This window comes from Oncorhynchus kisutch, linkage group LG11, assembly GCF_002021735.2.
Source record: "Oncorhynchus kisutch isolate 150728-3 linkage group LG11, Okis_V2, whole genome shotgun sequence".
Taxonomy (NCBI): Eukaryota; Metazoa; Chordata; class Actinopteri; order Salmoniformes; family Salmonidae; genus Oncorhynchus; species Oncorhynchus kisutch.
In genome coordinates, this window is record NC_034184.2 from 46,044,072 (window position 1) to 46,065,913 (window position 21,842).

At 43.5% G+C, this 21,842-nt stretch overlaps 1 protein-coding gene across 2 annotated transcripts in view; it reads right to left on the minus strand.

Moving 5' to 3' along the window:
• Positions 1-21,842, minus strand: part of LOC109899068 (DNA nucleotidylexotransferase) — a 140,468-nt gene that overhangs the window by 59,106 nt on the left and 59,520 nt on the right. For both annotated transcript variants that reach the window (XM_020494119.2, XM_020494118.2), the window contains exon 8: positions 11,650-11,752. In XM_020494119.2, the coding sequence (XP_020349708.1) occupies positions 11,650-11,752 (103 nt within the window). The remainder of the gene's footprint in view (positions 1-11,649; positions 11,753-21,842) is intronic.

Here is a 21,842-nt window from a genome sequence, read left to right on the forward strand (position 1 = left end):
TGTCTTGCTATCGCTGTAAAGCATAATTTCAAAATCTGAGACAACAGGGTGATTAACAAAAGGCTAAGCTGTGTTTCACTATATTTCACTTGTGATTTCATGAATATGAATATTTTCTAGTAAGATTATTTGATCGTTGCGCTATGCTAATTAGTGTAGTTGCTGACAATTCTCTCAGATCCGGGATGGGTAGTTCCAAGATTAAGCTGTGCGGGAACGAGTGTAGAGGTGTTCGGAAGGGCTGGAGCCTGAGCAGAGTTTGTGGATGTCTTTACAGTATGAGATGAAGACTGCCAGAGAACCAGTCTGGTCCAGCACTCCATCGCTTGCCACTGGCAAAGAGAGAGAGAGCAGAAGATCCGGAAGATGGCAGAGACAGGATTCATCAAGCCACCCAACAGCCCTTGGGAGGCCCACCGTAGTCCTTGTCAAGAAGGACTGCTCATAGTGCTTCTGTAAGGACTACAGGCAGCTGAACTATGTGACCAGGAAGATTTCCTATCTCACCAGCCATGTGAAGAGGATGACTGCAAGCACTGCCCACATTGGGGGCAATTCAGATGGGAGACAGGAGCTCAGCACCCTTGGAGAGCTGGAATAACCTGGACCTGAAGAGGGAGTAGGAATGTGACCGGGTGTTGGCGACTATCTGGGGTTGGTTGGAAACCGGTCAGTGGCCTGCCTTGAACAGTGTGCCCTGAAGCCAAGGCCTACTACTCCCAGTGTGACAACCTTGCCATTCACAATGGGGTGATGTTTAAAAAAGGGAGGGAACCAACATACAACTTGGTGATGTGGTAGCGGCTGGTGCCTTGTTCCATGTGAGACCCTCCAACAACTCTGAAGGAAACTCTACTGGCTGGCTGCCGCCAAGGCACATACCAGTATGTGCGTGCGTGCCTGTGATGCCTGCACTGCCCATAAAGGACCAACCAGACGCTCCCATGCCCCGTTGCAGTAATATCAGGTGGGGGCCCCCGTGGACATCCTGCGTCCTTTCCCCAGGACAGAGGCAGGCAATCGATACCTACTTGTGGCCATGGACTATTTTACCAAGTGGCCAGAGAACTATGCACTCCAATGGACTTGTTCTTGTTCCTGGAGCCTCAGGCTAGGAGTACCTCCACCATCTTCATCAGCACCTGGACACAGCCCATGACTTTGCACGGCATCGCTTGACGGAAGCAGGGGTAAAGCAGAAGTGGGCATACAACACCTGCTGCCGAGGTCAGCCTTTACAGCCTGGCCAAAAAGTGTGGCACCGGCACAAGCGTGGTCTGATCCTAAAACGAATGAGTCACTGGGGAGGCCCATGCAGGGTTCTGGAATGACTTGACATGGTGTACTGCATCCAGCTTCAGACTAGTGGATGAGTTGTGGTCCTCCATCAAGATCAGCTGGCACCTTACCAACCTCATACACCTCGTAAAGTGGAAAGAGAGGACAGGGAGGTCCTCACAGCCCTGGATCATTGGACAGCACAGCGGTTTCCTCACCTGAGGGGCAAGGTCAGAATGGGACTCCGCCGCTGTCACGAGGGAGCCACTGTCGCAGGCTCCCATCTCGAGGTCAGGATTGCACCCCTCGACGACAACCACGACTCCGCCTCTGAAGACCCCTATCCAGGTTTCAGGATTTTGTGTTGGATTTCGGGGTTGTCGGGGACAATTGGCCCATTAGCTGATCTGGAGGTGTGACTTGTTGGAGGCGTGGCCTTGGGATAACTCTGTTGGGACAACTGTGGGTGAAAGTGTCATGTCAGTTCATGTATTAAGTTGTACTATTTTAATAAAGGTTAAGCTTGTACACTGCCAGTTTTATAGTCTTAATGAGACTGATATAAGTGCATATGATACCAAAGAGTCTACTGGAGTTCCATTGTTAAGATAGTCACGATTTTGTTACAGTTTGAAAGCCAATATCCTAGAACACTGCTGTGCGTATGTGTACACGTTTTGGACTATGATAAACCCTTTAGGCAATCTCCTATCACAAGTCGTTGATGAAGAAAATGTACATATTAAATTTAGGTCGCTTATTTAAATACTGCTGGATATTTCTGTGCATTTATTTTCTACCCTTGAATCACTAAGGATACTGTCATGACGTTGGCCTGGGGGTAGGTTTATGACAGTCATAAATACCTCTTCCCCTCTTTTTCCTCTCTCTACCCTACTGATGTGAAATTTGAAAACCCCTTGGTTAACATAGAGGTGGGGGGAAATTAACCATATTCTGGTAATCCGACCAATTGAACATATGCGGTAGTACTTAATGAATATGATGTCAGTTCGGCTGTCATCTGAGACATTCTCCTCAATGATAGGATGACATAAACTCTACAGTGGAAAGTCTACACATCATAGTTATCGGATTCACATGGAATTGTTGTTCAATTTAAATGTTTGAATGTCAAATTATTGGTGGAGAGATGAAATGTAATTTTAGCTTCCAAATTAGAGATTTGGGATTCATAAGGTTAGGGCTCTGCTCAATCAGTGGCCCGCCCCTGTGAAGAGACATGGGTTATAAAACTTTTCAGACACACCCTTCTCGCTCCACTATATAAAGCCTTGACGAAAATGTAACCTCCTGTACCAAGTACGTGAGGTCTGCAGCATCTGCGTTAAAAGGACTAACATGTCAACTACAGAACTAAGCCAACCTCAACGTGAGCTTTGGTTGCAAATGGTATGAACTTTGAACTCTTAACTCTTAAGTGATACCTCCTAGCCGTAAAGTTAGCAACAGCAGTTGCAAACGTGGTCTAGGAAAGAACAGAAGGAGTAACCCGTCTACCACACAACGACGTTACTACAACGTATCCAATTGACCACCAGAGGCATTCTTCAAAGGACAAAGGACTCGGTTTGGCAACATGGCCTTCCATCTACCACCAACCTACCGAAGCGCAGCTCAGAGTAAATATTTATTGCATTTTCCTTTTCCAAATGGGCGGTAATTTAGAATGCATAAGATACTGTATTTACAATAGCACAGCTTCTCCCTTTGTCCCTCAGTCTTCCCACTCTTTCGCTAAAACCCAGCCCCTTTTCTTTTGTGTAACCAGCTTTCATATCTGTTCCACCTGCAAGGGATGTTTTCCTTCATGACATAATTTGTAATCAAAGTATAATTAATTCTGTGTCTATGTAATTCTGCGTGATTAGTTAGGTATTTAGTAAATAAATAATTAAACCCAATTTTGTATTGATGATTCAACTTGTTAGCCAGGGTTCGTGAAGATAACCAAGAATTTACAACTTTCAGATGAGACTGAATTAAGGTGACGATTAATATTGACTGCTATTGATGTAAAATATTACTAGGTCTTTAAGAGTTTATTCGGAAGATAACAGCTCTATAAATATTATTTTGTGGTGTCCCGACTCTCTAGTTAATTACATTTACATGATAAGCTCAATCAGGTAATATTAATTACGGAGAAAGGATCACTTCATCATTCATAGCCAAAGACACGACAATGTCTTGAGCGAAAGAATTAATGAGTTAGCGACAGTTTTACAGACCATAAGTGTCTAAACATGAGTGCCCTTCCTTTGATGAAGCCTACGGCCCCACGCACACAAACCCACCATAAAAAAGCGATGCCTTAAAGTTTCTGTCTAGGATGGCTGTTTAGCGCAACGCCACACTGTAATCTTCTTCTATGCAGCAGGTAATGTCAGAGAGCATCCCATCGTAAGCTTATTTCACCAGAACTATTTACAGAGGGAATTACTGAGGCGGACATGTTGCAGGGAGTTAATCTTTGAAGTTAAGCTTTGCCTTTAAGACAAAAAACACAAATGCAAGTGATGGAATTCTGTGGCTTACCAAATTGATTAAAATTGATTAAATGCTTATTTCATTATTTATTTTGTTTCGTTCTTTTCAAGTTTGTGACAAACAACTGACTAGCAGGCTACCACCATGGCCACCTGCCCCAGAGGACAAGCAGGCTGCCTCCATGGCCACCTGCCCCAGAGGACAAGCAGGCTGCCTCCATGGCCACCTGCCCCAGAGGACAAGCAGGCTGCCTCCATGGCTACCTGCCCCAGAGGACAAGCAGGCTGCCTCCATGGCCACCTGCCCCAGAGGACAAGCAGGCTGCCTCCGTGGCCACCTGCCCCAGAGGACAAGCAGGCTGCCTCCATGGCCACCTGCCCCAGAGGACAAGCAGGCTGCCTCCGTGGCCACCTGCCCCAGAGGACAAGTAGGCTGCCTCCGTGGCCACCTGTCCCAGAGGACAAGCAGGCTGCCTCCGTGGCCACCTGCGCCAGAGGACAAGCAGGCTGCCTCCATGGTCACCTGCCCCAGAGGACAAGCAGGCTGCCTCCATGGCCACCTGCCCCAGAGGACAAGCAGGCTGCCTCCGTGGCCACCTGCCCCAGAGGACAAGCAGGCTGCCTCCATGGCCACCGGCCCCAGAGGACAAAGGGAGCGGCAGTCAAAGCGGTGGCAGGGACACGGGCCGATGTGATCTAATGTCAAATGTTCTCTGAATCAGAGCACAAACCCTCCCTTCATGTCCCAGATTAGTGTGTGTTAGCAGGCTATGTTTGAACTGTGTTTTCCTTTGATTCAAAGCTTTGCCGGAACAGTCCGGTCTGATTACTGAAATTAAAGTGGAGCATTTTGAAACTTCTGTCTGTGTGTTTGTGTGTACTGTGTAGACATGTTTAACTCTACTTGTGGGGACCAGAAGTCTAATAATAGTAAACAAACACAAATTTGACCAACTGGGGACATTTTGTTAGTCCTACAAGGTCAAATGCTATTTCCAAGGGGTTAAGGTTAAGGTTAGGGTTTTAGGGTTAGAATTAGATTTAGGGTTAGGTGCTAGGGTTAGGTTTAGGGTTAAGGTTAGGTTTTTGGGTTTAGGTTAAGGTTAGGGGTTAGGGAAAATAGGATTGTGTCCCCACAAGGTCAGTTATTCAAGACTGTGTGCGTGTGTGTGTGGCGTGTGTGTGTGTGTGTGTGTGTGTTCATCCAATGTCAATGAAAGAACAAAAATCAGCTGTAGTTTTCTTTTAGACAACGCAACCACCAAAGCAAATGGAGACAATTGTGATAACTGCAGGCAATAGAGATATGGAGTGTCTTGCTGTTTTTATTACGCCATGTTTTGCAGTCAAACTGGGCAAAAGTGAAACCGAAACGTACATTTAGGCAAAATTCTCACTGGTTAGGGTAAAGGTTCGGGATAGGGTTAAAACAGAAAAATAAAATAACAAAACAAATCCCTAGCACTGGGATTGAACCTGCAATACTCGAAGCCGTAGCGTTTGGTTTAAGGCTATTCTCAACTCCATCCCAAATGCCCTAGCTCGCACAGCCTACTAGATGGTAATAGGCAATCACATTGCCCTTAGTGGCGCCGAAAGATAGGGCAGCCATGCTTCTAGCTCCAAAGCAACTTTGCAGTATTTTGTTTTTTATGCTATTTATTACATTGGTAGCCCAGAATTCTTTGGGTGTTATTACATACAACCGGAAATAACTTTTGAATATCACAGTGGCGGTAACTCAACAGCTTTACGACCAGGAATACGACTTTCCCAAATTGGATCCTTTGTTTGGAAATTGAACTGATTCCAGAGGCTGATCCAAAATACCACCATCGGAGAAAAGGTATTCGGAGTGGACTCCTAGTCCGACTCTGGAGGCGCGCACACCACCCACCACTTCCTAGTATATTACTCACTAATGTTCAGTCTCTGGATAAGTTGACGAATTCAAGGCTAGGATCTCCTTCCAGAGAGACATCAGGGATTGTAACATACTCTGTTTCACGGAAACATGGCTCTCTCAGGATATACTGTCTGAGTCCATACAGCAAACTGGGTTCTCAGTTCATCGCACAGACAGGAATAAAAATCTGTTTCATGATTAACTACTCATGGTGTGATTGTGATAAGATACAGAATCTCAAGTCCTTTTGTTCAGCCGACTTAGAATACCTCACAATCAAATGCAGACCGCATTACCTACAAAGATAATTATCTTCTGTTATAGTCACAGCTGTGTATATTCCCCATCAAGCCTTTACCACGACGTCCCTCAAAGAACTACACTAGACCCTATGCAAACTGGAAACCACATATCCTGAGCCTGCATTTACTGGAACTTAACAAAGATAATCGGTGGAAAACTCTACCGAAGTTCTACCAACACATTGACTGTAGCACACACTCTGAAAAACATTGGACCACTGCTACTCAACTTTTCAAGCCATCCTCCCTTCGACAAATCTTATCACGACTCCATAGATGGCAGCATTCGCACAAAACTGAAAGCATGAACAACCACATTTAACCATGGCAAGGTGACTGGGAACATGGCCGAATACAAACAGGGCAGTTATCCTTCAAACAGGCAAAACGTCAGTACAGAGACAAAGTGGAGTCGCAATTCAACGGCTCAGACTCAAGACATATGTGGCAGGGTCTACAGACAATCATGGACTACAAAGGGAAAACCAGCCACATCGCGGACACCGCATCACACTAAACACCCTTTTCACCCGCTTTAAGGATAACACAGTGACACCGACGAAGCAAGCTACCAAGGACTGTGGGCTCTCATTCTCCGTGGCCGACGTGAGTAACACATTTAAGTGTGTGAACCCTCGCAAGGCTGTTGGCCCAGACGGCATCCCTAGCCGTGTCCTCAGAAATGGCTGAAATGTTTACATACATATTCAATCTCTTCCTCTCCCAGTTTGCTGTCCCCACATGCTTCAAGATGTCCACCATTGTTCCTGTACCCAAGAAAACAAAGCACATATTTCTGTCATCAATTTTCCATCTACGTAACATTGCAAAAATCAGAAACGGTCTGTCCAAAAATTATGCTGAAAACTTAATCCATGCATTTTGTCACTTCTAGGTTAGACTACTGCAATGCACTACTTTCCGGCTACCCGGATAAAGCACTAAATCAACTTCAGTTCTTGCTAAACAAGGCTTCTAGAATCTTGACTAGAACCCAACAAATGTGATCATATTACTCCAGTGCTAGCCTCTCTACACTGGCTTCCTGTTAAGGCAAGTGCTGATTTCAAGGTTTTACTGCTAACCTACAAAGCATTACATGGGCTTGCTCCTACCTATCTTTCCGATTAGGTCCTGCCGTACATACCTACACGTACGCTACGGTCACAAGACGCAGAGTCTTTATTGAAGACTCATCTCTTCAGTAGGTCCTGTCATTGAGTGTAGTCTGGCCCAGGAGTGTGAAGGTGAACGGAAAGGCAATGGAGCAATGAACCACCCTTGCTGTGTCTGCCTGGCCGGTTCCCCTCTCTCCACTGGGATTCTTTGCCTCTAAACCTATTTCAGGGGCTGAGTCACTGGCTTACTGGTGCTCTTCCATGCCGTCCCTAGGAGGGGAGCGTCACTTGAGTGGGTTGAGTCACTGATGTGATCTTCCTGTCTGGGTTGGCGCCCCCCCCTTGGGTTGTGCCATGGCGGAGATCTTTGTGGGCTATACTCGGCCTTGTCTTAGGATGGTAAGCTGGTGGTTGAAGATATCCTCCTAGTAGTGTGGAGGCTGTGCTTTGGCAAAGTGGGTGGGTTATATCCTTCCTTTTTGGCCCTGTCCAGGGGTACCGTCCTACGGGGTCACAGTGTCTCCCGACCCCTCCTGTCTCAGCCTCCAGTATTTATGCTGCAGTAGTGTATGTGTCGGGGGGCTAGGGTCAGTCTGTTATATCTGGTGTATTTATCCTGTCTTATCCGGTGTCCTGTGTGAATTTAAGAATGCTCTCTAATTCTTTCTTTCTTTCTTTCTGAGGACCTGAGCCCTAGGACCATGCCTCAGAACTACCTGAGCCCTAGGACCATGCCTCAGGACTACCTGAGCCCTAGGACCATGCCTCAGGACTACCTGAGCCCTAGGACCATGCCTCAGGACTACCTGAGCCCTAGGACCATGCCTCAGGACTACCTGGCCTGATGACACCTTGCTGTCCCCAGTCCACCTGGCCGTGCTGCTGCTCTAGTTTCAAATGTTCTGCCTGCGACTATGGAACCCTGACCTGTTCACCGGACGTGCTACCTGTCCCAGACCTGCTGTTTTCAACTCTCTAGAGACAGCAGGAGCGGTAGAGATACTCTGAATGATCGGCTATGAAAAGCCAACTGACATTTACTCCTGAGGTGCTGACCAGTTGCACCCTCGACAACCACTGTGATTATTATTATTTGACCCTGCTGGTCATCTATGAACATTTAAACATCTTGGCCATGTTCTGTTATAATCTCCACCCGGCACAGTCAGAAGAGAACTGGCCACACCTCATAGCCTGGTTCCTCTCTAGGTTTCTTCCTAGGTTCTGGCCTTTCTAGGGAGTTTTTCCTAGCCACCGTGCTTCTGCACCTGCATTGCTTGCTGTTTGGGGTTTTAGGCTGGGTTTCTGTACAGCACTTTGAGATATCAGCTGATGTAAAAAAGGCTTTATAAATACATTTGATTTAATTTGATTCAGGAAACAGCAGAGGGAGCACCCCCCTATCCACATTGACGAGACTGCAGTGGAGCAGGTGGAAAGCTTCAAGTTCCTCATTGAACACATCACTGACAAACTGAAATGGTTCACCCACACTGAAGAAGGCGCAACAGCGCCTCTTCAACCTCAGCAGGCTGAAGAAATTTGGCTTGGCACCTAAAGCTCAAACAAACTTTTACAGATGCACAATTGAGAGCATCCTGTCGGGCTGTATCACCGCCTGGTATGGCAACTGCACCACCCATAATCGCAGGGCTCTCCAGAGGGTGGTTAAATAGCCATTACTTGCACCTTAGAGGCTGCTGCCCTATATACATATACTTGATATCCCTTGATATCTCATATGCATATACATTACTATATTCTATTCTACTGTATTTTAGTCTATGCTGCTTCGACATTGCTCATCCAAATATTTATATATTCTTAATTCCATTTTGTTACTTTAGATTTGTGTATATTGTCTGTATTGTTGTGAAATTGTTATATATTACTTGTTAGATATTAATACACTGTTGGAGCTAGAAACACAAGCATTTCACTACACTCACAATAACATCTGCTAAACATGTGTATGTGAGCAATTCATTTGATTGGATTGTTGGAACTTGTCATGGAAATAAAATGCCATAACTTTATGTGCATAATCCACTGGAGGTTGGGGTGCTTTTAGTGTGTTTTGAGTGTGACTTGATTAAACCAAATAATTGTCCTTGACTTTTAAATAACCCCAGTATTACTGTCTCTCAAAAATGCCTCTACACACATGTCTTAACTGCACAGTCTACAGATTATGGGACTCAAATCTCATAACATATCTAATTCATGTGCCTTCTGGCTACTGTTGTTGCTTTGGAAGTACTATGGCCAACATATCCATAATCATATAATATCATTACATCAGTACTTGATCTACATAGCGCACTGCAATGGAAATTAATCTACCACTACCACCAGGACAGTTAGAGCAGATGATTGGTGAATGGTGGATGAGGCATCGCCCTCTCACGTTCTCCGTTGCTATTACCAGGGCAAATAGCTGCATCTCATCCGTCTACCATCGAAATGTCTGGCTGACCTTTGCTTGTGCCCCCAAGTTATGCTTTCATATCCATCAGAAGAAATGATGAAGCCCATTTTCACAAGGACATTTCCAGATAGATAGATTTTTACCTCCCCCCAGGGTTAAAGGGGATAAAAAACAGCCATGATATTCAGCATAGGCAAAGAGTTGACGACATGTGGCCCCCAGGTGACCAGATTGAAGATGACAAGGTTACACGACTTAGAGTCAACCTCTGCTACCTCCACTTTATCACGGTCTCCCGTGCTCCCTTTCCTATGGACATATTCCTCCCCCATGCCAGGGACACTATCTAGGGAAGTTCCCTCCTTCCCAAAGGGTGGGAGGAACCAGCAATAACCAGTGTGTGTGTGTGTGTGTGTGTGTGTGTGTGTGTGTGTGTGTGTGTGTGTGTGTGAGAGTGTGTGTGTGTGTGTGTGTGTGTGTGTGTGTGTGTGTGTGTGTGTGTGTGTGTGTGTGTGTGTGTGTGTGTGTGTGTGTGTGTGTGTGTGTGTGTGTGTGTGTGTGTGTGTTAGCATAGGAGGTTTTATCAAAAGAATGGCCCATTAAAGCAAGTTAAGGCTGGGGGTAGAGGGTAGCGGTGGAAGGAAAAGCCAGGCAGAAATGACAAAACAGGCCTGCAGCTACAGTAGACACCACAGCCCTGCTCTTCATCAAACACTGTTCTCTTTTCAGCCCCTCCAACATGAAATCCATCAACTGTCTCAGAGGAGAGGAGCATGGTGGTACCAAAGAACACGTCCCCCCCGCACCCCATCTCTTTCTCCCTCGTTCTCTCTCTGACTATCTCACTCAAAGCCAGGTTAACTGTATAAACCACATTTAAATAATAATTTCCTGGGCCGAGGCCCTCGATATTGGTGTGACCATCTTATTATTGCCTCCTTATATGCCAACTCATATGCACTTGGCTCTGTAATCACCCTCTCCTACAATCACTTTATCCCTCTCCACACTGTAGGGCACTAACCCAATTCTCCTCAGCCCTCTCCTCTTTTTCTCTGTTCATATTACTCTCTCAACTCTACAAACATTTCTTAGTTTTTTCTCTACTGCATTCTGAGAACATTCTTTCTCAATTTTTGTTTCAACGCATTTCTTTCTGAGGGGTGGAAATATAGTGGTGTCAGGAGGGTTAGTGTAATGTCGGCTTCCAACTCACAGCCTCAAACACCTAGATCCCCTGAACGCAGCTCACTGTCCAGATCCCAATCACCTGAATTCTAATGACCTGTTCACACACCTGTATGTCATTATCACACACTATTTAGTTCAGTTCTTTGCACCCCATCCCTGTGAGGTATTGTTTGTTTTGTTTCACATGTCTTTCGGGGCGCTGGGTTTCCCGTGATTTACTCCTCCCGTGTATGATAGTTTTTGCCTGCCTCACTAATGACGCCTTTTGCATATTCCCTGCCTGGATTTCCTGTTATCTACCTATTGCCCGATCTAGCCTTTCCCTGCCTGTACTGTTGTCCCTTTTGACCCCCTGTGTATGACTTTCTGCCTTCCCCTGGACCCAGCTACCTGCCTCCTCCTGTTGTCCTATGCAATAAACACCTGCGCTTGAAACCAGCTCTCTGTCTCCCCTCATGTTCATTACAGTTAGGCACATCGTACTCAGTCTTTGCGGTAGTGTATGTGCACTAGGACAGATGTGGGAGGAGTCACAAGATCCATACCTTGAGGAGACAAACTAGTTGTTCGTTGTCAGCACTGACTAAGCTGCTAATCAAGGGTTTTACTCTCTTTTCAACTTTTTGTTGAAAGAATGCAATTAAGTAGAATTTACCTTTATAATAAAACAAACCTTCACCAAAACTGCACCCTCCAATCTTTACTGAAGTGATACTCCACTTGATGTTGCCACAATCCAAACATCACTTAGTGCTGTGCTTTTCTACTATTAATCTTGGTAAAGGGTAACTAATCACCCTGGAACCTTCTGAGGGGACTGATATGTTTTTTACTGTATATCCTGTATAACTGCTATACTGTTCAATCATAGTCATTGAGCTTTGTCTACTGTATATGCAATAATACATTATTTTACCTGGTCCTTCAGTCTGTCAATCACATGAAGCAGTAGCCCCTCTTCTTTCCCCATCTCAGGCATAGTCAAGAGGAAGTCCACATCATGCCCATACTCTTTCCCCCTGGGGACAGAAAGTGACTTAAGACCATTGTCACCAGTCAAAGCAAGCAATACATAATTAAATGAGAATATCTTTAGTCACACTGGATAACTGTTACACAGTAAGATGGCTTACGCCCATTGGGGGAAAGGAGTATATTACTGGATTTGACTTTTTCTGTTATTCAAACAAGCAATTTGTCCTGCGTCATTACGTTCAAAAGCTCATTTTTGTTGTCTCAGCTGTCAGCAGAGCCTTCCCTTTTATGAGAATCATAACTTTCTACTTGGATTACTGTAATAAAGAACACTCGTACTGAGCATGGCTGCTCACACAATATGTAGTCTCTCAACGTCAGCAGAAATGTGAGCACTGAACAGATAGACAGATGAAGGGAAAGTGTACTGATTCCTAATAGGACAACATCAAAAACCTGTTTCTAGACCTAAAGGCTCGAAGACCTTATTTAACCAACCTATCAAATAAGAGATCTGGAGGTCTCTATTTTTCTGCTATGAATCTAATTGGAACCAGCTGCCCTGAGAGGATGATCAAAAAAGTGTATTAAATCATGGAAACCCACCAGCTCTACTAGTCTCTGGCTCAGATGGCATCAACAGTGAGTTGCACAAAGAGTACACTGATACAAAGAACCTAAGCACTGCCTGTGACTGTTGGGAGTTGGCCCTCAAAGGCCTATAGCGAAGTTATGCCTGATTGTCACCCTGCAGGTAGTTTATAGAGGAGCAGCATGCCCCCTCAGAACCTGGGCCTAGGTGGCTCTAGGTAACCCTGCTGGTGTCATCCCAGGGCACTGAGGCAAACCACACGTTTCTTTCAGTTCCTGATCGCCCCTCTTTGATCGACAGGCACCCACAGTCATACAGTCATAAGCGCCAAATCTTACGGTTAACACGTCAAAACAGCAACAAATCGGGCAGGTGTCTTAAAGCGCCGTTTGATCTCGTCCACATCGCCGCCATCGGAATGATGGGAGTAACAGAGCAGCAGGGCGTCAAAGAAAGAAAAAGGAGAGGACAAACAGACTGTCTGAGGGGGAGAAGTCTGCAGCAAAAGGTCATTGTGTCTAATTCAGTGGGCAAGGAATGAGACAACAGCTGCTTAGAGCTCAACAAGGCATGCTAATGCCTCTCCAGCTCAGTTGTAGCACAGCAGGGAGGTCTACCTCGCAGACATAGACAGTACCTGGCTCACATGTTTAGTCTGACTGAAGATAAGGTCATAGCTTTATTGTGATAGATCCGGGGCATTTATGCTTTGAAAGTACTATGGCCAGTCTGATGCACAATTACACAATCACGGACAATCTGTTGCTCAGGTTGATTGAAAAGCACTTCATCTAACCATTAAGCAAAATGTTGATTTAGAACTAAGACATCATGTGCCAAATTGTAAAGTTGGAGTAATTTGAAGTGAATTACTAAGGACTGAGGCCGATCATTCTGAGTTCCACATTCTGATTCAATGAGAGACAGAAGCTGTGAGGTGAGAGAGCTAGTAAAGATTTGTAACCTTTTTGGATACACCCACCTCTAATGAATGGACACTACTTTCATGAAAATATGCCACAACACACTTCTGCCTAATACCAAGGCAGTGTGGTTAAGTAAATCTCTGAGCTAGCCTCTGCTGTGCTAGCAAAATGCACTTGATTGCACCACGTAAGTGTGTGTCATGAATAGCAAAGCTGGAGGCCGGGGGAAAATCATCAGCATAAATTCAGTTTACCTCCAATCAAATCTCAAACACCAAGGATTTATCAAAGTGTGTGCTCCAGAAGCCAATTTCAGTCCGGTCTTATAGTCTTAACCTAGTAAACGCAGGGACTGGGAGACTAGTCAGGATCGAGACAAAGATGAATGGAGCAAAGTACAGCGAGTGAATACCTGCTCCAGATCGCTCAGGACCTCAAACTGGGGCATAGGTTCACCTTCCAACAAGACAATGACCCTAAGCACACAGACAAGTCAATGCAGGAGAGGTTTCGGGGCAAGTCTCTGAATGTCCTTGAGTGGCCAAGCCAAAGTCCGGACTTGAACTCGATCAAACATCTCTGGAGAGACCTGAAAATAATAGCTACGGGAGTAGCAACCTGACAGAGCTTGGAGAGGATCTGCAGAGAAGAATGGGAGAAACTCCCCAAATACAGGTGTGCCAAGCTTGTAGTGTCATACCATGTGATGATGTTAGCATGTAAATCTTTGTGGGTCAAAAACTAAAATGTGGAATGCATGACAGCAAAGCCACTACATAACACAACACTAAACAATACATTAATTGCACTATAACGGTGACAAACGGTGCCCAGAAACTGTTAGGGCCCACAGAAAGCTGTCTCAACAGCAGTCCCAACATCTTACCACTGCTACACATGGCTATCAGGGAGAGCCTTGTCTGGCAGCGAAACAGTTAATTCAGCCTCATTTTACTGCCTTTATAAAAACATAGCTGATATGGCTGACTTGCTTAAACAAATGTGGTTTCTAATGACAATTGAGATGTACTGTCAGGACTTCCGCCGAAGTCGGCTCCCCTCCTTGTTCGGGCGGCATTCGGCGGTCCATTTGTTCCATTTGTTTTGTCTTGTTCTCCGCACACCTGGTTTACATTCCCTAATCAACTGCATATATATATTTCTCTGTCCCCCCCCATGTCTTTTTGTGGGATTGTTTTGTTACATGTTTTGTATTGACGCACCAGGCTGGTTTTTCCCCCGGGTACTTTGTTTCAACCCGGCATAGGTTTAATTGTTAAACATTTTTGCTTATTTGTGACTTTGTTGCACTTTGCACTTTTGCCTTTGGCTGGAGGTTAGTTGGACATTGTTGCGTCCGTCTGTTGTTTGCTTCTGCCGAATAAAGTGTGCGCCTTATGACAACTCTCTGCTCTCCTGCACCTGACCATGGTATTAGGAGACGACAAGTGTAACAGTATAACTTTAGACCGTCCCCTCACCCATTCCCGGGCGCGAACCGGGGACCCTCTGCACACATCAACAACAGTCGCCCACAAAGCATCGTTACCCATCGCTCCACAAAAGCTGCGGCCCTCGCAGAGCAAGGGGAACCACTACTTCAAGGTCTCAGAGCAAGTGACGTCACCAATTGAAACGCTATTTTAGGGCGAACACCGCTAACTAGCTAGCCATTTCACATCCGTTACACTCACCCCCCTTTTGACCTCCTCCTTTTCCGCAGCAACCAGTGATCCGGATCAACAGCATCAATGTAACATTATAACTTTAGACTGTCCCCTCGCCCATACCCGGGCGCGAACCAGGGACCCTCTGCACACATCAACAACAGTCACCCACAAAGCATCGTTACCCATCGCTCCACAAAAGCCGCGGCCCTCGCAGAGCAAGGGGAACCACTACTTCAAGGTCTCAGAGCAAGTGACGTCACCGATTGAAACGCTATTTAGCGCGAACACTGCTAACTAGCTAGCCGTTTCACATCCGTTACACAAGCAAATAAGAGGCAATCCGTAATTTCGATTAACCCTCCTGCTGTGTTCCGTTCGAATTTGACCGATTTACAAGTTTTCTCTCTGAAAAATGTAGTTCATTTAATATGATTGTCATAAGGTTCCGGGCATCTGAACACACAAAATACACTTGGATGATTTAAATTTGGGGTGTTTTATTTCACTTTTGTACACTTTTATACATTTCTAATGACCGGTCATTAGAAATTAATGGGTGAGACCACAATTAATGTGTAGCATTTAGTTCAGGCACATGCCCATTCATCAGATGGACACGCTTCCTCTCCCAGACTCCCACATGCATGGATGCCATCTATACTGAGTATACCAAATTTCAGTTGAATACATTCAGTTGTACAACTGACTAGGTATCCCCTTTCCCTTTCCCTTCCCTAATATTGAGTTGACTCCCCCTTTTGTCCTCAGATCATCCTCAATTCGTTTGGGTATGAACTCTACAAGGTGTCGAAAGTGTTCCACAGGGATGCTGGCCCATGTTAACTCCAATGCTTCCCACAGTTGTGCTAAATTGGCTGGAAGTCCTTTGGGAAGTGGACCATTCTTGATACACACGGGAAACTGAGTTTTGAAAACACAACAGTGTTAGCAGTTTTTGACACAACGCAATGTGCCTGGAACCTACTAACCTTTCAATGGCACTTAAATATTGTGTCTTGCCCATTGTCTCAATTGTCTCTAAGCTTGAAAATCCTTCTTTAACCCATCTCCTCCTCTTCATCTACACTGATTGAAGTGGATTTAACAAGTGACATCAATAAGGGGTGTCCCTAATGTTTTGTATACTCAGTGTATATGGATGTATGAGCTCTGTGGTAACTTATTAAAATTACTATTAATAATTAATAGATTACTAATAATTAATAAATTACTCTATGCAAAGGTCTTTTTTTGTCATCTTATTTACATTGGTCTCATTCCCAATGCAAGAAAAAAAGTGACAATAGTACTGTTTGTCCATCTTGAGGCGCCATAGCCAGTATTGGAGTAACTACAATGTTGTTGAGCCATCCTCAGTTTTATTCTATCACAGCCATTAAACTGCAACTGTTTTAAAGTCATTTAGGCCTCATGGTGAATTCCCTGAGCAGATTCTTTCCTCTCTGGCAACTGAGTTAGGAAGAACATTTGTATCTTTGTATTGACTGGGTGTATTGATACACCAGTGTAATTAATAACTTCACCATGCTCAAAGTGATATTCAATGTCTGCTTTATTTTTACCCATCTACCAATAGGTTCCCTTCTTTGCAATGGTATTGGAAAACTTCACTGCTCGGGACCTTACAGATAATTGTATGTGTGGGGTACAGAGATGAGGTAGTCATTAAAAAAATCATGTTAAACACTATTATTGCACACAGAGTGAGTCCATGCAACTTATTATGTGACTTGTTAAGCACATTTTTACTCCTGAAGTTATTTAGGTGTGCCATAACAAAGGGGTTGAATACTTAGTGACTCAAGACATTTCATTTTTTCCTTTTTTAGGGAATTTGTAAAAAAAAAATCAAATCTAAAAACATAATTCCACTTTGACATTATGGGCTAACGGTAGCTAATCCCAATCCGTACACATTTGCGCAACCGCAGCATTCAAATGAGGCTACAATGAAAACTAATGGGACTGTAGCGACTGTGTTGGCATCAATATCCGGGGTGTGAACTAAGTTTCGATTCAGTGTTGATTGACATGGTAATGGACCAATAGTATTGGAGAAAAGTTTAAAAAACTGACGCTGTACGTTAAAGTGTGGCGTGTCGCGTCACGTACAGCACGCATTATTTAACGAATTCTGTACCGTACCGCCTCTTTCCAGCAGGTGTAGAGCTTCTCTCACAGATTAAAAACAAGAAATGATCAATGGTGAGTGTAAATTACTTGTGAGTTCATCAATAGTTAATTTAATCAATTGTTAATTTTTCGGGTTATCACTGCGAGCCATCATGACTCTCAAAAACCCGTGACAGCCACAGTTTAATTATGAAGATAAATTTAGCGCCGCACTAAAAACCCGACACAAACTTTCAAATAGGTATGTAATGAGACATTATATAAACTCTTTAGAATGTTTCATTTACATTTGAGGTGATAAGTTGGCAAATTCGGGTGAAAAAAGCCATTTCACCACACTATCTCCCCGTTCACTATGATGCAGTAGCTTTCTCTTTCCAACCAGCCATTTTTAAAAAGACCAGATGTAGCTCCATTGCCTTCAATCATGCAGAGACGGGCAGCGTGAAGGTCTCGTCATTGATTTTGCTGGAAAGGGGAGAAATTGTGCTTTACAATGGTATTCATATTACAGTTGACCTGGAAGTATTGTGTTTTTGGGGCGCTAAAATAAGGTCAACTGTACGGAACAGCACGATGTACAAACGTGCGTTAGCTTACATTATAGTGTGTAGGCCGGTGACCAAAAATCTCTATTCAATCCATTTTAAATTCAGGCTGTAACTCAACAAAATGTTGGTAAAGTCAAAAGGTGTGAAGTCACTGTAATTCATGAACCATTCCTTGTTAGCATGAACAGCACGTTTTAAATGACAACGTGATCATTGGACAAACCGCAGTGTTTTTTGGAAACGTGGGTGTTTATTATGCTGTGGTTGTCTTGGTTGCGCATAGGACAGGTTTAAACATTTGTGATTACAATGTATTAACATCCTCTCAATGCGTGGTGTGAGCGGGGAATAAATATCCTGACTTGTTTGAGAAATGGTGCAGACTCACCCCAGTGTTTAAAACTCTAAATGCACTTGCCTGGAGCTCAGACGCTCTGTCTAACTGTAATTCTAACATAGCCGGGTAGGCTGAGACAATGTAGTCTCAAACATATGTTTATAACATTTAACCCTTTTATTGTTGTGTGGTAATCAGTTGAGTGTGATTTTTATTCCTATGCGTATTGTTCATATGGCCAAGTCCATTGGATATGTGAAGATATGTGTGAATTATGAGTTTTGTCCCACCCCTCTGCTAGCCAGTGGCTAGCCGGGTGGCTGTTTTTTGATAAGCTCCACGGGATGGTCTAAGATATTTGATAGGAGTGTCCTATGTTTACATTTGTTCGCTTGTTGTTATAATGATGATTGACTATTTTCCCTTGCATGACAAAGATTACTTTGATTTCAGATTTGGACTTTTTCTGACTCAACCTATTGCTATTAAGTATTTTTCTAGCATTTGATCTAATCACTGACACTATGGAAAGCAGCTGAGTCCTGGGATGAATTTCTTTGCTTCGGCTCAACGATAAAAGGGAATCACGTCGGCCTGGCTGATGCCATCTATATGGATGTAGGATCTCTGTGGTAACTTGAATCTGTACAGGGTAAATTTTAAATTACTTCATGCAAAGAGATTTATTGTCCTCCTAGGCATTTTTTCTTATTTACATTGGTCTCCCTCACATAAGCCTATGACATCCTGTAGAGATTGGGCCTGGATGATCAGGTTACTGTAAACTTGGTATCATTTGATTGATAAATAGTGGTTGGTTTTCAGAAGTTAAAAATGAAATGAAGGTCTGTGGTTCTCTTATCCTGTATAGTGTCCATTGAAGAAAGGTCGGATAATATTTTTCTCATTTCCTAGGCTTCTAGGCATCTTGTTGTTCCTGCTTTGCCTGGAAACTCTTGTTAATGCTTGTTAATTCTTCGTATCTTAAGCGTTATGCCTTGTATGTGATTTAATACATTTTACAAAGTGAATAAATAACATTTGCTTTGATATTTGCTTCTTATGAATATTCCTTGATCTTAGTCAGCTAAACGCATAATACATGATTGCACATGGTTTTTCTATAATGTTAAATGGAGTCAGATATTCAGTTGAAAAGACTTTGATCATATTCATTGCATAGTGTTATCTATAATAAATGTATTGATATCAAATATTACCTCACTACATAACCATAGACCTAACCATAACTCCTAACTCTAGCTAACGTCAGCCACATCATACAAACGTCAGCCATATCATACGAAATGGATGATGGACATCCACAAATTAATACATTAATACACCATATGAAACGTAAAATATCATACTGAATGGCGAGAGAGGGATTGCCATTTACTATGTTACGTCTACCCCTGAGTCCAGGTTGCTAAAATGGGATGAAAGCTCCATTACCAAGGAGAGGCAGCTTTTACAGTACAGTCACTGAGTCATGGCATCAGTTTAGAGGCTTTCTTTCGTCTACAGTCGGCAGATACTTCTGAATCAACCCTGGTTTTAAAGGCCCTGGTTAACGGAAAAAGAAATGACAGCATTTCATTGAGTCTCAAAGAGATCTTTTGTATCTCTAATGGTATGCCCTGAAAACACTGTATTCTTATTTAGCTATAGTTTAAGCATCTACTCCAACTCAATCAGACGGCTCTAAAAGTGTGCTTATACGACTTCTTGAATAGAAAGACTGATGGATGTTTTAAAGGCTGTACCCATAAACCATGTGTCACGCCCTGACCTTAGAGATCCTTTTTATGTCTCTATTTTGGTTTGGTCGGGGCTTGAGTTGGGGTGGGCATTCTATGTGTGTGTTCTATGTTTTCTATTTCTTTGTGTTTGGCCGGGTATGGTTCTCAATCAGGGACAGCTGTCTATCGTTGTCTCTGATTGGGAACCATACTTAGGTACCCTTTTTCCCACCTGTGTTTGTGGGAGGTTGACTTTCTTTATGGCACTTTGCCGTTGAGCTTCACGGTTTGGTTTCGTATTGTTTATTGTTTTGTCAGCGTCCTTTTTAATTAAAAGATCATGTACGCTCCCCACGTTGCACCCTGGTCCTCTCCTTTCATCAACCGTGACACCATGGCTGTGTTCAAGTTATCCGGCCTAAGCAACAACAGTTTCTGAGACAACTACATCTACTACTGTGGGCTGTATACCTGATCTGTAGTTACTGTACATACAGCTTATAACACTATTACATTAGGAAAAACTGTAATATTATTGATAACTTCTGTGCAGAACATATAAAATATAAATGGATATTTACAAGTAAATGACATTATTCACGGATGAATAATAGATTTGTCGGTTGTTTGGCTGTGCTTAGAATCTTATTAAAAAACACATTTTAATAAGTTAGCTACGGTATGGCAGCTAGAAAATAATAATACTTTCCTGATTCTTTAATGTGTTTTCATTAACATCTCCTGTATTCTTGAGGATCTTGGGGAACAGTTTTGTTGGCTAAGATGATACACCTAAACATACTGTAGTGGGTGAGTCCACATGCTGTCAGTATCCTTAAGGATAGCCATACTTGCATCTAGCAATATGTTATTTCCCAAAATGTATCACAAAATTGGAAAAGGATTTAAGTGATGACTTATCCTCAAAAACATTCTTAGGATGCCAGAGAGAACTCTACAAACACTATAAATAATTCAAATGCTTCCTATACGATTCCACAATACAGAGAAAGTTGCAGTTCAATGGAGCAAGTTGAGCTAATGCATTTTTTAAGTGAAAAAGTCATTGACAAAAAAGAAATGTCATGACTGGGATCTGTGATAACATCACTGCAAATAAAAACAGCACCTTATTGACACCTCAGTCTTTTCACACTCTGAAGTGGCAGCCAGCTTTTCTGTATCTCTTTTTAATCTTCCTTGTTACCCTCCTTCCACAGCTGTCCTCTCCATAAAGGTGAATGTCACAAGCATCAAATCACTAACGCCAACAAATCCTCACAAACTTCTCCAACTGAAGTGTCATCAGGGCTATGGGCTATAGATTGTGCAGGAGTGCAGGACCTCAGAAACTTTGAATGGCAAATGATTATTCTCTATGCTAGGTGGAGATTTTCTTTTAGACAGAGGCTGCGTTTCCAAAGGTAACCGCCCCGTTCCACCCCCTCCTGCCCCCTGGAAGTCCCAGTATTATGTTCTGCGCATGTGTTTCTTTACCTCTACCTAATGCACACATTTGTGACTTGTTTCAGGAAACTAGGCCTATGTCGCACGTCACTACTTCACAGGAGTGGCATTTGAAATGTCTTCTGGGACATATGAACTTTCATGTGCCTTAATAACAAACTTGTATTTCATCCATAAATATGAATAAAATTGTTAAATTACAAGCCTAGTAGGTTTAGCAACGGAAAAAGGCAGGAACCTTCCCGCTAGCCATGACTGGCTGAGATAATGGATGGGCAGGACATGTCGGGAGATGAGTTTGGATTAGTCTGCCATGTAGCATGCTTCTGTCTATAACATGAGGTGTTCAGTATGTGTTGACAGTCCTTTCTACCACGTCGTTTCTCAACAACATTGATGCCCCGAATTTAGCAGCCGCCATCGACAGATCAATTGGAAAAAGTGATGGGCTACTTTCTGCACCCACCCACTGACTTGACACAATGCTGGCCAAACAAGATGTTGCTCCAAGTCTGCTGTGAAGCGTTCATCCACATATACAGACGGGTAAGAGTCTAGCAACATTTTCAGATATAAGTTTCTAATTTTGTCAGAAAGTAGTTTTTTATTGCAAGTTAAAGAATAGTGTTAGTTAGCTAGCAAACGTTGGCTTGCTGGCTCACTAGCTAACATTACGTGTTTGATCTGTGTAGTAA